This window comes from Calidris pugnax, unplaced genomic scaffold (assembly GCF_001431845.1).
Source record: "Calidris pugnax isolate Ruff unplaced genomic scaffold, ASM143184v1 scaffold102, whole genome shotgun sequence".
Classification (NCBI taxonomy): Eukaryota; Metazoa; Chordata; class Aves; order Charadriiformes; family Scolopacidae; genus Calidris; species Calidris pugnax.
Genome location: NW_015090846.1, coordinates 1605938 through 1619274, shown reverse-complemented (window position 1 = coordinate 1619274; position 13337 = coordinate 1605938). Strand labels below are relative to the sequence as shown.

Below are 13337 nucleotides of genomic sequence, written 5' to 3'. Positions count from 1 at the left end.
TTAGGTAAACAATAGCTATTTTATTTAGCAAAATTGTGGCTTCAGGAGATTGCCTTGTTGTGACTTTTTTTTTTCCCCCAGACAAAAATTCCAAGTGCTTTTCAATATATGAATTGTGAAATATTGAGCTTTTCTGCAAGATCTCTTGAAAATCTATTTCAAGGTCCAGAGCAACAGCTGTCCCAATCAATGTCTGCTCTTCTGAATGTGTTCCTGTATAAAAACAGGTAGAGAAATTAGAAAGTGACAGATAACTTTGATAGCAGTAGGTTAGGTATAGCAATCAAAGTGAAGTTAATAAAATAAAGCCCTGAAATGTACAAAATGTCATCCTACACCCAGAATAAATTAGTTTGTGATTCCAACTTGGCTGGAAGAAAAAGTGTGTCCCTTAAGTGAGCTGGTGCATATGCAGTTTGCTTTGCTTTGCTTTGGTGTGAAATTGTATTGCCATTAGTAAAGCTGGGTATTGATTTATTTTTTTTCTTTCCTCTTCTTTTTTTCTCCTTTTTTTTTTTTTTTTTTTCCTCTTTTAATCTTGGGCAGTTTGTGCTTTCTCTCATCATCTCTGTTATCCTGGGGGGGGGGTTAGTTCTTCCCTCATTCCCAAGCACTGGCCAGTTTATCATTTGCCCAGCTCTTTGCTATTTGACATTATGGTGTTTGCTAGTTTTGGGGGGGTCACTCCCCTACTCCTCTTCCTCAGATTTGACACCCACTTTGATCTTTTTTAGAAGCACTTCATCAGCATTTGCTTATGGTAGAAATCGCCTCCTTTTTGTTCAGAAAACATTGTTAGTGTTCTAGCAATGCTGGGATGGCTTTTATCTCCCTGTGGAATCTCATTAGCTTTACATTACAATAGGAACAGCATATGTGCAACTTTGCCAAAGTGGCCAGTCAATTTAAATTTGTTAATAGCAGTATTTTTTTTCAGCAACTTTCTTCGGTGCCAAGAGAAAACAACTTTGTTGTTCAGGAAAAAAAAAGAATTGCAGTCTGTTAGAAGTAGAAAGACAGCAGAAGGGGAGCGGCTGCTCATAAATATCTTCAGAACTTTCTATTCTTTGACATGTCTGGTACTACCCTATAAATGCACTATCTTAAAAGAAAAAAATTCACATCGCTAGTAGGGCTTGGATTACAGTCATTTCTGAACACTACATGAGATGTGTTTAAAAGAAATTACTGATTTGAGTTATGCTGTGCTATTAATGCACAGTTAACCACATTATTTCTGATTATTTTTTTTAATGTGTTCAGTGGTTATCTATACATGGCTTAAGCAGGCAGAGGTCCATTTTGTGAATATTTTTGCAAACTCACCAGAATGTGTGCAGTCCCAAAAGTTTTCCCTTCCAAGTGTGAGGATCTGGTGTCCGTGTTCACACTGAACGGAGCTGCGTTTGGAGTCAGGCACGTGCACCACCGATGGGGAGCAGAGTCTGGTCCTAAAATCGTGGTGTAACTTCCAACTGGATTCAGTGTAGGACAGACTGATTTGATGGAGTGTTCTGCGGAGGAAGTTTGTATGGTGTGAATTAGAGCCTGTCTATACATGGATTTATTCAGGAATACATCTTCTACCCTGAATAGCTTCAAGCACAAGGCTCGCTCCTTCTCCAGTGAAAGCTCCGAGTGCTTCAGTACAATCCACATTGCTGAATCCGACTAAATACAAATCAGGAACAAGTGGAGGGAGCTGGGAATAGCAATTGTAATTTCAGTTCACACTTTATCTTACTCCAAATTTACTATAGTGTAAAGACAAGCCCTGGGAAATATATCGACAAGGCCTGAGAAGAGCACTACTTCTCTGTGTTAAAACTAGAAAATACAATTTGAATCACTAACTAGAGGATCACGTAGTTTGTTGGATGCTTTGATATCACTGCCGAGGACTGTTAATAGACTTACAAGTTACAAGATGTAAAAGACCTCTCGTGGTTGTTTTGTCTGAGTTCTTTAATAGTCCAGCCCAAAGAATTTTGCCAATAATTTCTGCATTAAACCTAGAACTTCTGAGAAGAATCAAGCTGTTGACTGTGCTAATAATTTAGGAAGCTCTAAACCTGCAGCTGACAGGCTGAATACTGGTAGTGAATGTATCCTAGCTGTCAGAAAGTGCCCATTTTCAAAATAATTTCAAAATGGTAGTGATTTTTTTTTAAAGCACCCAAACTATCAAAGCATTGCTTGGTTTTCCTGATTTTTTTCCTATAATTATTCCTTTTATTATAAATATATCTTTTATATGTATTCTGTCTAGCTATAATTCCCAGATGTAGCATATTGTCACGGCTCTGTCTGGGAAATTAAAAAGCTTTCTATCAGAAATCTTTTAGTAATGCGAGTATTTATAAACCGTAATCATATTGATTAATTCCTGCCTTCAGAGGAAATGAAACTGAGAGTTTGATTCCTGTTTCTTCAGTGTTAGCAACCTGAAATAGGACTACAAGAGTTAAATATTTTAAGTTTTTCCATTAAAAAATGGAGAGGAGCATGCAAATTTTTTTACATTAAAATGCATTTTCAAATCAAGATATTTTATCGTGGTGTTTCAGGGGCTGTTTTAATAAAACAGACCAAAACCAAAGCTTTGGGTTTTTTGAAGTCATAACCTCTATTCTAATAAGTTAGTCTTCCAGAAGTATTTAATTTAGCTATGCTATTGACAATGTTTTTTCTTTTGTTTAGCAAATCAGCATAGATTAAGAGAATATATTGTCTGTAAAAAATGACCAAAGCGAAAAATGGGAACACACAAAGAGAAAACTGAAGTGCTTTCCTCTGACATGATTTTTTTAGTGACTTTGTGATTTTACAGAACACACAAGATTTCAATCACAGAAGCATAGATTCTGCTCTTACGCTGTAGGCAGTTGAAAATTAGGCAAGTTATTTGCAATGGATGCTTTTATTTTATATGGTACAGAAGATTTCATTTTTTCCTTTTTATGGCTGGGTTGGTGTGAATTCAAGCCTGTCTAGTCCAAAGTGGGAAGCAAAGCACATTAGTTTCGTGTTGTTCCATGTGGCATAAAGCTGGATGCCTTCCTCATCACTTGGCTCACATCAGCCACCAGTTTAGATTCTTCAAATGCTATTAGTTTTTATGATGTTTATGAACTTCCAAAGGTGTGTTTGATTTAACTGCCTGTGTATGAAGTTATTTATCACGATTGCTTCAGCTGATTCTTGTATGAGGTTGGCAGAGGGAATGGCAGCTAGTTGGCAAAAGTTACCCAAAATTAATTTGAGAATGTCTTCGCACTCATGTAATCCTTGGTTTGCTACTTCCCTGTGGAATTTATACTGTTTTCCTGCAGATTAACACTGCTTTATCTGAAGCACAGAATGAATAAGGCTACATTCTCCTTTTGTCTGATACAGGTGACAGACCATGCCACCACTGCTCTGTTGCACTACCAGCTGCCTCAAATGCCGGATGTAGTGGTCAGATCTTTCATGGTAAGTGGATTGGAAAATACATTTTTCCAGATAGACTTCAGCACACGTACAGTGAGTCACTTGAGGCAGTTCTGATGCTGTTGTAATTTCCTCTATTTAAACCAGCTAGACAGTAGAGATTGACTGTAGTTCTTTCTGTCTCGTACCTGGAAGTGGAAGGATGGGAAGTGGTGTGTGTTATTTGGAGAGTGGTGAGAGGCAGGAACCTGGTGGGGAAGGGTCCACCTTGCTTACCTTTAATTCTGTTTGTATTTAGAATTGTATTTATGAAATAAACTTATATATAAGCAGCCCTGTTAATCAGAGGGTGAGACCAAGGGTTTATGATTCAGAATTCCTTTCACCAAGATGAATTCTGGCAGTGGAGACTCTTGCTGTTCTCTCCGCTGCAGTCTCCCAAAGGAGGCTTTTGGGAGACGTTTTCTCTGCAATTCAGACTTTTTCCTTCATTTACTTCCATTACGTTACCCCTTCACCTGGAGCAATTTAACTGAGACTTTTGAAAACAAACGTCTAATTTTGCCATTCATAATCTTTAGGTTTGTACCTTAGCACTGGTTCTTTTGTATCTTTAATTTCCACTGTGTGATTTCCGAACAGTAAGGCTCCCTTACCTGCAGTGCTGGTTTGTTTATTTAATAAAAAGGCCACTAAGATGAGAGATTTGCAAAGGTCTTTTCTCCTGGAGTGCATCTTAAAATAATAGCTTTTGAAAGGTGAAAGCAACTCTTACTGGTCAAATCCATGTTCAGCATGTTTCTGAAAATGAATGTTTAATAGAATGGGTAGCACGTTTGTTTAAGTCATGGACCTGCCTTATTGATTTGATAAAACACTACTAAAACTTCTAACAAAGCAAAACCAGATGTACATCAGAAGTGTCAATATGTTGGTCCTTTCACATGTCAGTTGTGCAATCCACATGACAGGATGTAGTGAAGCCCTAATTTTCTGGTGGGAATGAAGAACACTTTTTTTTTTTTCTTTCGACAGATGTCTCAAGTGCACAATTTTACTTCATTTACCTATTTTTGTGTTATGGTTCAGAAAATTCGATTTCTCTGTAGTGCAAGCAAAGCCCATCCAAGCTGAAGTAAATAACAGCAATTTACTTGTAGTGTTCTGTTGCCCTTGTCCACATATTTACTGCTAAAGCCAGAGAAGATCTAGTTCTTTTGGAGGAGAGTTATTGACGGCCAAAGGTTTGGTTGCTATAGAGAAGGCTCTGATGAAGATGGAAGGATTTGTTTCAATAAACTCAGCTGACCTCTTCTTCAGAGAACAATTTTCTCTTATCGATGTAATTCAATAGGACTTTAAATGACAAGATTCATGTGCATCCTTCACAGTATAAATCTGCTGGTCTAGGTGGTTTTCAGTTGTGTATCTCCTTGAGTTGGGAATTGAGTTATGCAATGCCCATTGCTGTGTATGATGATGGGACCAATCCACTTTGGAGGCAGGAACTTCACTGAGGAACACCAGAGCTTACTCTGTGATGCTAAGCACTAGCCTTTTATATATATAAATATATATGTTTATCAGTGTAATCAGATTTAAAACGGTACAGAATTTTTATGACCAACGAGTATTGATCTGAAAATCACATTAGAGAGGAAGTTAGTTAGCTTGCTGTGAAAGTCCTTATATCTTCAGCTATGAAGATTTCAGACTGTTGCGGTGTGATTGCAGCAGGGGTGTGACAGATGATCATGGGAAGAGACAAACCAATATTCGGTTGAAGAAGGAACCCATCAAGAACAATTACATCCCAGTTAAAATGCGAGGTGCATTACAATGTTTGCCTTCCATTGTGATTCTCTAGCAGTGAAGAGCTCCTTCTCAGAGTGCATGAATTTCTATTAACAAATTTGCTTAAGTGACTAAAAAAGCAAAAGATGATTAATAAAGTGGGAATTCAGCTATACAGTGACCTTGTAATCTTCTAATGTTTCTGTTTATAAACTGACTGTGCACCTCACTGGGGCCTGGCCAAAGCATAGTCTCTGTCCTTGCTATCAGTTTGACAAGAATGATGACAAAGGGGAACGTCCATATCCAGTTTTTTTTAATTCCTCTCCCTTTTCCTTTTAGACCTGGTTAAGAAGTTACATAAAGCTGTTCCAGGCTCCCTGCCAGCGCTGCGGAAAGTTTCTGCAGGATGGCCTGCCACCCACGTGGAGGGATTTCCGAACACTTGAAGCTTTTCATGACACTTGCAGGCAATAGTGGCCATTGGTGATGCAAGGAGTGAGTGCTCTGTGGGGCTCGGATGAGACCCGGTGGTTTAAGAGCTGGTTCCCTTCCTGAACCTTTCACCCTGTACCAATAGTCAGGTTGCACTTAATACCTTTGACTGCAGGGTACCTGTGAGACTGCTGCATTTGGAAGAAGGTGGTAAGAAGCTGTGTGTGATCATTTTGTTCCAGAGCTGGAATAATGCATCTGGGGAGATCTAACAGTAATAATCATTATTCTAAACATTAATGAAATTACCAGTGTACAGTTTGTGTTTTGTGACAGAATTTGCAAAGTTGAAGACTTTTATAAGCTTGAAATAAATTTTGTATTCCAGAACGTGTGCTGTTTATTTCATTATTTGATCAACAAAGTCCTTGGGTTCGGTGTGGATTTTTCAACACTGCTCTTCTCTTTAGAAGAACTGGAATCATTTAAGCGCGCACGCTGGTATGATGGGGGTTGTTGTTGTTATTGCAGGGCTGCTTATCTGAGCCCTGGTCTTTTTCTGGAAGAGATTATGGCATTGATTAAACATGGAATTTCAAAGGCATGTGGCAGCTTGGAAGATGCAGTGTACTTTCTAAGGCGGGGGGAAACAGATGTTTCCCTTTACTAAAATTGTAATGAAAAACGTTAGCAAAATCTGCATTTATTAAGTGGTTAGAAAATGTGTGATGAGCAGTGACAGTGTGTATAATTCGTCGTGTTTTAGAACTGAAATTAGTAAAATAATTCAGCCCTGGAGCACAGCTTCAGCAGTGCAGACACATAGAGCATTTTTCCTAAATGGTTTAAAATTTAGTTGCAACACTCCAGTGAGGAGTGAGATCCCTCCCGGTAATCCCTGCGCTCGGAATGGATGGGAGTGTCCAGCTCAGAGGAGCCCCAGCCAATTTTTCCTTCACTCCAAGACCGGGAAGGTCCGTGGTCCTGTCCCAGCTGATTCCTCACTGGCCTGGGGTTAAGTGTCTTCCCTGGTATTTCTTGAGAACTGTATGTTTTATCTGTCAGCTCCTGATGGCCCATTTGATTAATTCAGCTGTCATCCCCGCTGGAGCACCCTTGGTTCCTTTACGAGCCACAAAGGCTTTGGTAATAAGCTTGGGAGGTGGTAAGGGGGTGTCTGGAGAAGCTTTGTCACTCAGTTAATTTTCAGATAAATCAACATTAAGGTATCGTGCTGCTTTGGTGGTGGCAAGGTTTGGGCTTGGTTTTCAGGAAAGAATGTTGAGTGAAGTTAATCACATTTAATAAAAAGAAGGGGCAGGGGGGACACAAAAACAGGGCAGGAAGGGGAGGGACCCTTTTTTTTTTTGCGGCTGATTGAAATAGGGTGTTCAGAGATTTTTAAAGCACTTGTTTAATTGAATTTGAACCTACAGCATTTATGCAACGGCCCGTTTCATAGCTGTGGAAACTGAAAAATGAAGAAACTTAAGTATCACCCTGTGCTCACTGAATTAACTGTGTTTGCTTGCTGGTAAGATAAAAGACTTGAGCTCCCAAAGACAGCGGCTCCTCCTGCCAGGACAACGTGTGAGGTGGGAATTTCAGCTTTTTAGGTATAGAAATCCTTGCGAGACTGGCTCGTATAACAGAGAGAGGAACTTGAAAGAAAATATGGGTTTATGACTTCCTTTGGAGGCACAACATTGGGTATGAAGAATGAGCTTGTACTTGTTTGAGGATGTTGGTGAGATGTGATTATTATTTTTTTTAACTTTCTGTATTTATTATGATTGTTATTATTATTCCCAATCACCAAACAGAACCATGGCCGTAGCAGTGGGATAATGGCCATTTCAAATCCAGCTGCAGTTGAATTACCTGATGAAAACTTGTGCTATTATTTGACCCAAGTAGCCTTCTCTGTACAAAGATCACCCAAGACAGAACGGTGTGTGCATCTTAGATGAGAGAGAGCCTTGTAGAGAAGCAGCCCTGCCATCCGTCCCGTTACTGTACTAATTAGAAGGCCTGGCTTTCTGATAGCGTAAGCAATTTTGGTTTTGTTAATAAAAAGGTCATAATATGGTATCCAACCTGATGTAGGCACTGCTGTCTGCTCCCTTCTGTTTATCCTCAAATAATGGTGTAGAAAGCAAATCCTGAAGTTCACAAAAGTATCGTGTGTGGAATCGTGTCTTGGCACTTGGAGATAATTAGTTGCAGAAAACGGCATCAACCACCAGTCTGTGTGTTAATTGAGCCTGAAATTTTAAACCTGTAATTGGTGAGCCTGATGGAGGGTCATAAAATTCACTGTAGGTACCTCGGTACAAAAATAATTGTTTTACGGAAGCGCAGCACAAACCTGTTTGTCGGGTTTCTTCCCCCAGAAAACTGCAGTGGGAGGGAATCCTCCCCTCTTTGGAGACCCTGGGAGAAATGGTGATTTCTGCCCCTGTGAGCCTCTACGTGGGACAGGTTGGAATCGTTCCATTTTGAGGGATGAAATTCAACTGGCTAAATTCTGCTGAGTTTCAGCACTTTGGTTGCAGCACGTGCTCATCTCTGGTTCCTGCCCTGAGTGCTGGTGCCTGGTGGTTGCTGAGATGTGGCTTCCCAGGGCAAGCAGAGTCTTGCTCTGAGTCTTGAGTGTGAGGAACAGGAACTGGGAGATTCTAAAAAGCTGTTCTCACACCACAGCATCTTGGTCTTCTTCCTCAGCTTTGGAGCTGGGATACTGGATGTTACTATTTTTCTTTTCCACCTGTAGTGAAAGGGATGGGTGGCAAAAAGCAGTTCAGTTGCAGGATGAGCAAACTTACTTTTTCTGTGGTTGGAGTTTGTTGCAGTTTTTAAAACCGCTCATATCTTTAAGGCAAGCAGCAAGGACTGTGCTCCCTGAAGAGTGGTTGGCCCTCCCCTCCTCTGGAGCATCGTGTGGAACAGCATTGCTCCCGATACTCAGCTCTGCGAGGGAGGCACAGCTGGGGAATGGTACCAGCCAGATTTAACAGAGAGGGAGCAAAGGAACCTGCTGGACGTGCCGAAACAGCAGCACTGCTTTTAGTGTCTCAGGTTGTACGTGCTCTAGAGCTGCATCCTGGAGAGTAGCAAGCAGCAAGGACTGTGCTCCCTGAAGAGTGGTTGGCCCTCCCCTCCTCTGGAGCATCGTGTGGAACAGCATTGCTCCCGATACTCAGCTCTGCGAGGGAGGCACAGCTGGGGAATGGTACCAGCCAGATTTAACAGAGAGGGAGCAAAGGAACCTGCTGGATGTGCTGAAACAGCAGCACTGCTTTTAGTGTCTCAGGTTGTACGTGCTCTAGAGCTGCATCTTGGAGACTTAAGTCTTAATGAGGAGCAGCTGAGGGAGCTGGGGTTGTTCAGCCTGGAGAAAAGGAGGCTGAGGGGAGACCTTATTGCTCTCTACAACTCCCAGAAAGGAGGGTGTAGCCGGGGGGGTCGGTCTCTTCTCCCAAGGAACAGGCGTTGGGACGAGAGGAAATGGCCTCAAGTTGCACCAGGGGAGGGTCAGATTGGAGATTAGGAAATATTTTTACATGGAAAGGGTTATTAAGCCTTGGAATGGGCTGCCCAGGGAAGGGGTTGAGGCACCATCCCTGGAGGGATTTAAAAGATGGGTTGACATGGTGCTCAGTGACGTGGTTTAGTGATGGTTTTTATCAGAGTTAGGTTGGTGGTTGGACTGGATGATCTTAAAGGTCCCTTCCAACCCAGACGATTCTATGATCCTATGATCCTTCCACCATTCTCGTTTACGGTGCAATTACGTGTTAATCTCACCTGACAGCCCAGGAAGATGCCCCGTCTCACCCTCTCCAGAACCATCCTGGTACCACAGACCCTGACAGAACACGCTGTCTCCTGTCGCATCCCTGAGGGGAAGAAATCCCGTTTTATTTTCCCCAGTGCAAACCCCACCTACTGTGCTTGTGGCGCTTGCGAGTGCTAAAGGTTACAAAATCCATCTTTTTGCTAAGAAAGCAACTTAATTAATGTGAAAGTTTCTCTGGTGAAGGGAACCCGCAGCAGATACGCAGCGCCTATTGCAGCCGGCTCCCCTCTTCCCTCCCAGCACCCCTCCCCAAACCACTTTAATTTCTCTGCCAATATTGGACAAATGTAACAGGCTGACTTTTTAATTTTCTACTCCCAGGTCTCCCTTGTCCCCTCATGCATTTTTCATCGCAGCTCATGGCTCCCTCCCTGCCTGCCCTGTGAACAATATTGATCGACTGATTAAGCCATCAAGCCATGGCAAACAACTTTAATTTTCTACCCAAAGCCTTTTAGTTCCCTTCCCTTTCTTGTGTATTTGTTGCCTTCTTGCGAAGTTTTTAATGTCTGCTCGGAAACAAATGCATTTTTTAAATTAGTCCCCGGGTTAATTGGGAGCTGCGCACCACCGAGAGCAATCCACATTAAAATATTAACCCAGAAAATGTAATAAGGGAGCGAGTGGGAAGTGCTGGGGAGGGACCCTGTCTCAAAGCCAGGATTGTTCCTGCCCAAGCCTTTGGAGAAGGGCTTGAAGAAGACTTCGGGTGTTTGCCTTTTCTCTTTGGTCTCTCCCAGTAGCCTTATCATGAATGTTACTGGGAAGAGAGGGGCCCCCGCAGCAGCACAGCACCCCTGGCCGTACCCAAAGCACTTGGACTCTAGGTCCCCAGCTGGGCTTCTGCAGGTTCTTGGACCACAAAATGCCTTCTCAGCTCATCCCACCGCAGGCTCATCGGGTCCATCCACACCACTGCCTGCACGCTCTGAAACCATAACGGTTCCTGCAAGTACACGTGAGACCCGCTTCGTCTTGTAGAACAATTGTTCAGCCATGATGATGATGATAAAGTGAGAGGAGATTCATCTGACCTGAATCCCAGGGCTGGCAGGTGGGTAAAAGCATCATCGTTCTTGCAAACTCGGTACATGTGGTTTCAGTGAGCCTTGTCAGAATCGCTCTGTGGGTTCGAAAATTGCTTTTCAAGGTAAAAATGCAGCTTAAATATCAGGATATTTGTCTCTCCCTGGAAGCCTTGGAGCTCTGTGTCGCGCTGTGGTGCTGCAGTCCCGTCTCAGGGGCTGGTCCTTCAGGTAGCACTGAGCCATGAGAGCACAAACTGAACCGTGGCGTGTGTCAAGGATCCTCATCTGAGCCTCAGCTCAACTGCCTGTTTCCAGTCTCTCCAGGCCTGTCCATTGTGAAGAACAACAAAACCTTCCAGAGGAACTGGGCTGCCCTCGATGGAGGGTTTGCATAAAGGCAGTGCTGGGACCAGGTGTCTTTACACCCCTGGACCTGCCCTGGACTAGTCTTTCTGCTGGTTTTGAGCTGGGAATCCATTGCTCCTTGCTCTGTTCCAATACACTGAGCCCCGGGAGGTGGGAGATGTGGTTCCTCGTGCTCACAGTGAGGTGGTTGAGCAGGAGGCTCCATTGTCTCCTTCAGTAGCTGTTACCCACCACCGTGTGGAAACCTCCAACGTTCCTACCGCCGTCCGCACCTCTGCCTGTGAGACCTTAGAGTGCTGGGACCAGGTGTCTTTACACCCCTGGACCTGCCCTGGACTAGTCTTTCTGCTGGTTTTGAGCTGGGAATCCATTGCTCCTTGCTCTGTTCCAATACACTGAGCCCCGGGAGGTGGGAGATGTGGTTCCTCGTGCTCACAGTGAGGTGGTTGAGCAGGAGGCTCCATTGTCTCATTCAGTAGCTGTTACCCACCGCTGTGTGGAAACCTCCAACGTTCATACCACCATCCACACCTCTGCCTGTGAGACCTTATTACAGATTCAGGGAATAGATTTAATTCAAAACCATGCAATAGGGTGATAGATCAGCCTCACGCCTGGCACTCGATGCAGGTTTCATCAGTGAATTTAGCACCTAAACCAATGTCCTGGACTCCCTGCCCCAGCTCCACAGGGGAACTGGCTCCTCCAGCAGGTTTGAACCTCACAGCCCTTTGCCAAAGTCCCCAGTTCCCCTGGTTTATCACAAACACACCATCTCTAGGCTGGGCTTTTGTTCTTCCAAACTCACCTGGTGTCTTTCAGGAGAGATTTTCTGCAAGCAAACAGGGGAAGCGTTGGCTTCAGTGGGGTTTCTCCACCTTGGAATTGGGCTGTTTTGCCCGTGGTCACTCGGTGGGAAGCCGCCGGGGCACGGATGGAGCTGGGTGTTCCCTCTCTGGCTCGGAGTCACTGGGGTCTGTGTCACCTCTCTTGCTTTGAAGGACTCTGATTTCAATACCAGATAATTAGTTCTTATGAAGACATGTGGGTGTCATGAACTTGTTAGAATTTTTGAGGTTGTCTTTTTTTCTTCCCTTTTAAACCCAAGTGATCAAAACAAGAGACGTCTCCAGATGTGCTCCTCGTTAACATGAGGAGAGGTCAGGGGTTGTTGCCTTTGCAACAACTGGGGCTTTTTTATCATCTGGCATTTTATCTTCTGTAGAGCTCAACAGTGACCCTAATACCTGATTACCAGGTTTGTGTTGTAAAAATGAAAGGGGAGGACAAAAATGAAGAATGACATAGGAATGTGAACAGTCTCTTACTGTACATTGAATTGTGAGAGCCTGGGGACAGCGGAGCATTTCTCATTTTATTTACTTTTTTGTGTTAATAAGGAAGCTAATTGAAAATGAGAGTCCTTGTAGTTGGTAATAGAGGGGTTTGTGCTGATCAAAAAGTTGCTCTGAGAAGCAGAGGGCTGGGATCAAGGACGGAGATGTTCTGTTATTGAGATGCTGAGACGAGTCATTCTGGGGTTTACAGATGCTCCTCACACGGGTCTGTCATCGTTCAACATCTCCAACAAGTTCCTGCAAATCAGCTGAGGAATATTTCCAGAAAACAACAAATATGTGAAAAATATTAATGGTGAGATTAGTTCAAATTCATAAGAACAAATATTTGCGTCAATAACGTGATTGTAGGAGTTACACTCGTGAGAGAGTGACACAGGCTGGGATTTATCTACCCGATGACAATTAACCCACGGTGCCAACTTCTCAGCTATTGAGTTTTCACAACAGGCTGCTCATTCCGTATCCGCAGGTGAAGAATTATTAGCAGGAAATTTCTCTGTAGCCTTGATATAAAAATAAAATTGATAGCGGGGAGAAGCAGCCTGCGCTTGTGCGGCGCTGCCATGCCCTTGTCTCTCACCATCTGCACTTCCTGCATGCATTTTGGTTTTATTAAGGTATTTTTAGCCCTTTTTCTTTCCTTACAGCCTCGCTACTGTTGACGATCCCTCTTTAAAATGCTAAGAAGAAAGCCGGGAGCCTTTTGGTTGGTTTTTTTTTTTATTTAAAGGTGGTGAAGTCCCAGCAGCCAGAGCTCCGGGATGACAATGGGGCTGTGGCTTCCCCTTGGTTCAGAACAATCTCTAGAGCAGTGACAGGAGAGGTGACCTGTGGACACCCTGCATTTTCTGCTGGATGAAAAAGCTGGCCAGACCCGGGTTCCCAGAGCTGAAGAGGCTGGAACCCACCGGGGGAGCTGAAGGAAAGTGAAATGTCAGGGGAGAATGGCACCTGGGGAAAGCTCTGCCCAGGGGTGGTGGTTGTCTGCATCCCGCTGGAGGGAATAAAGCTGGTCCCCCGGGGGGGCATGAAAGGGCCTGGCCAGTCCCTGGGGTCAGGGTG

At 43.5% G+C, this 13337-nt stretch overlaps 1 protein-coding gene across 1 annotated transcript in view; it reads left to right on the top strand.

Moving 5' to 3' along the window:
• Window positions 1-6051, top strand: part of LOC106888461 (mediator of RNA polymerase II transcription subunit 27) — a 28274-nt gene extending 22223 nt beyond the window's left edge. The window contains exons 4-5 of the mRNA XM_014942705.1: window positions 3397-3474; window positions 5569-6051. Coding sequence (XP_014798191.1) covers window positions 3397-3474; window positions 5569-5703 — 213 coding nt within the window. The 3' untranslated portion in view covers window positions 5704-6051. The remainder of the gene's footprint in view (window positions 1-3396; window positions 3475-5568) is intronic.
• Window positions 6052-13337: the final 7286 nt, after the last annotated feature.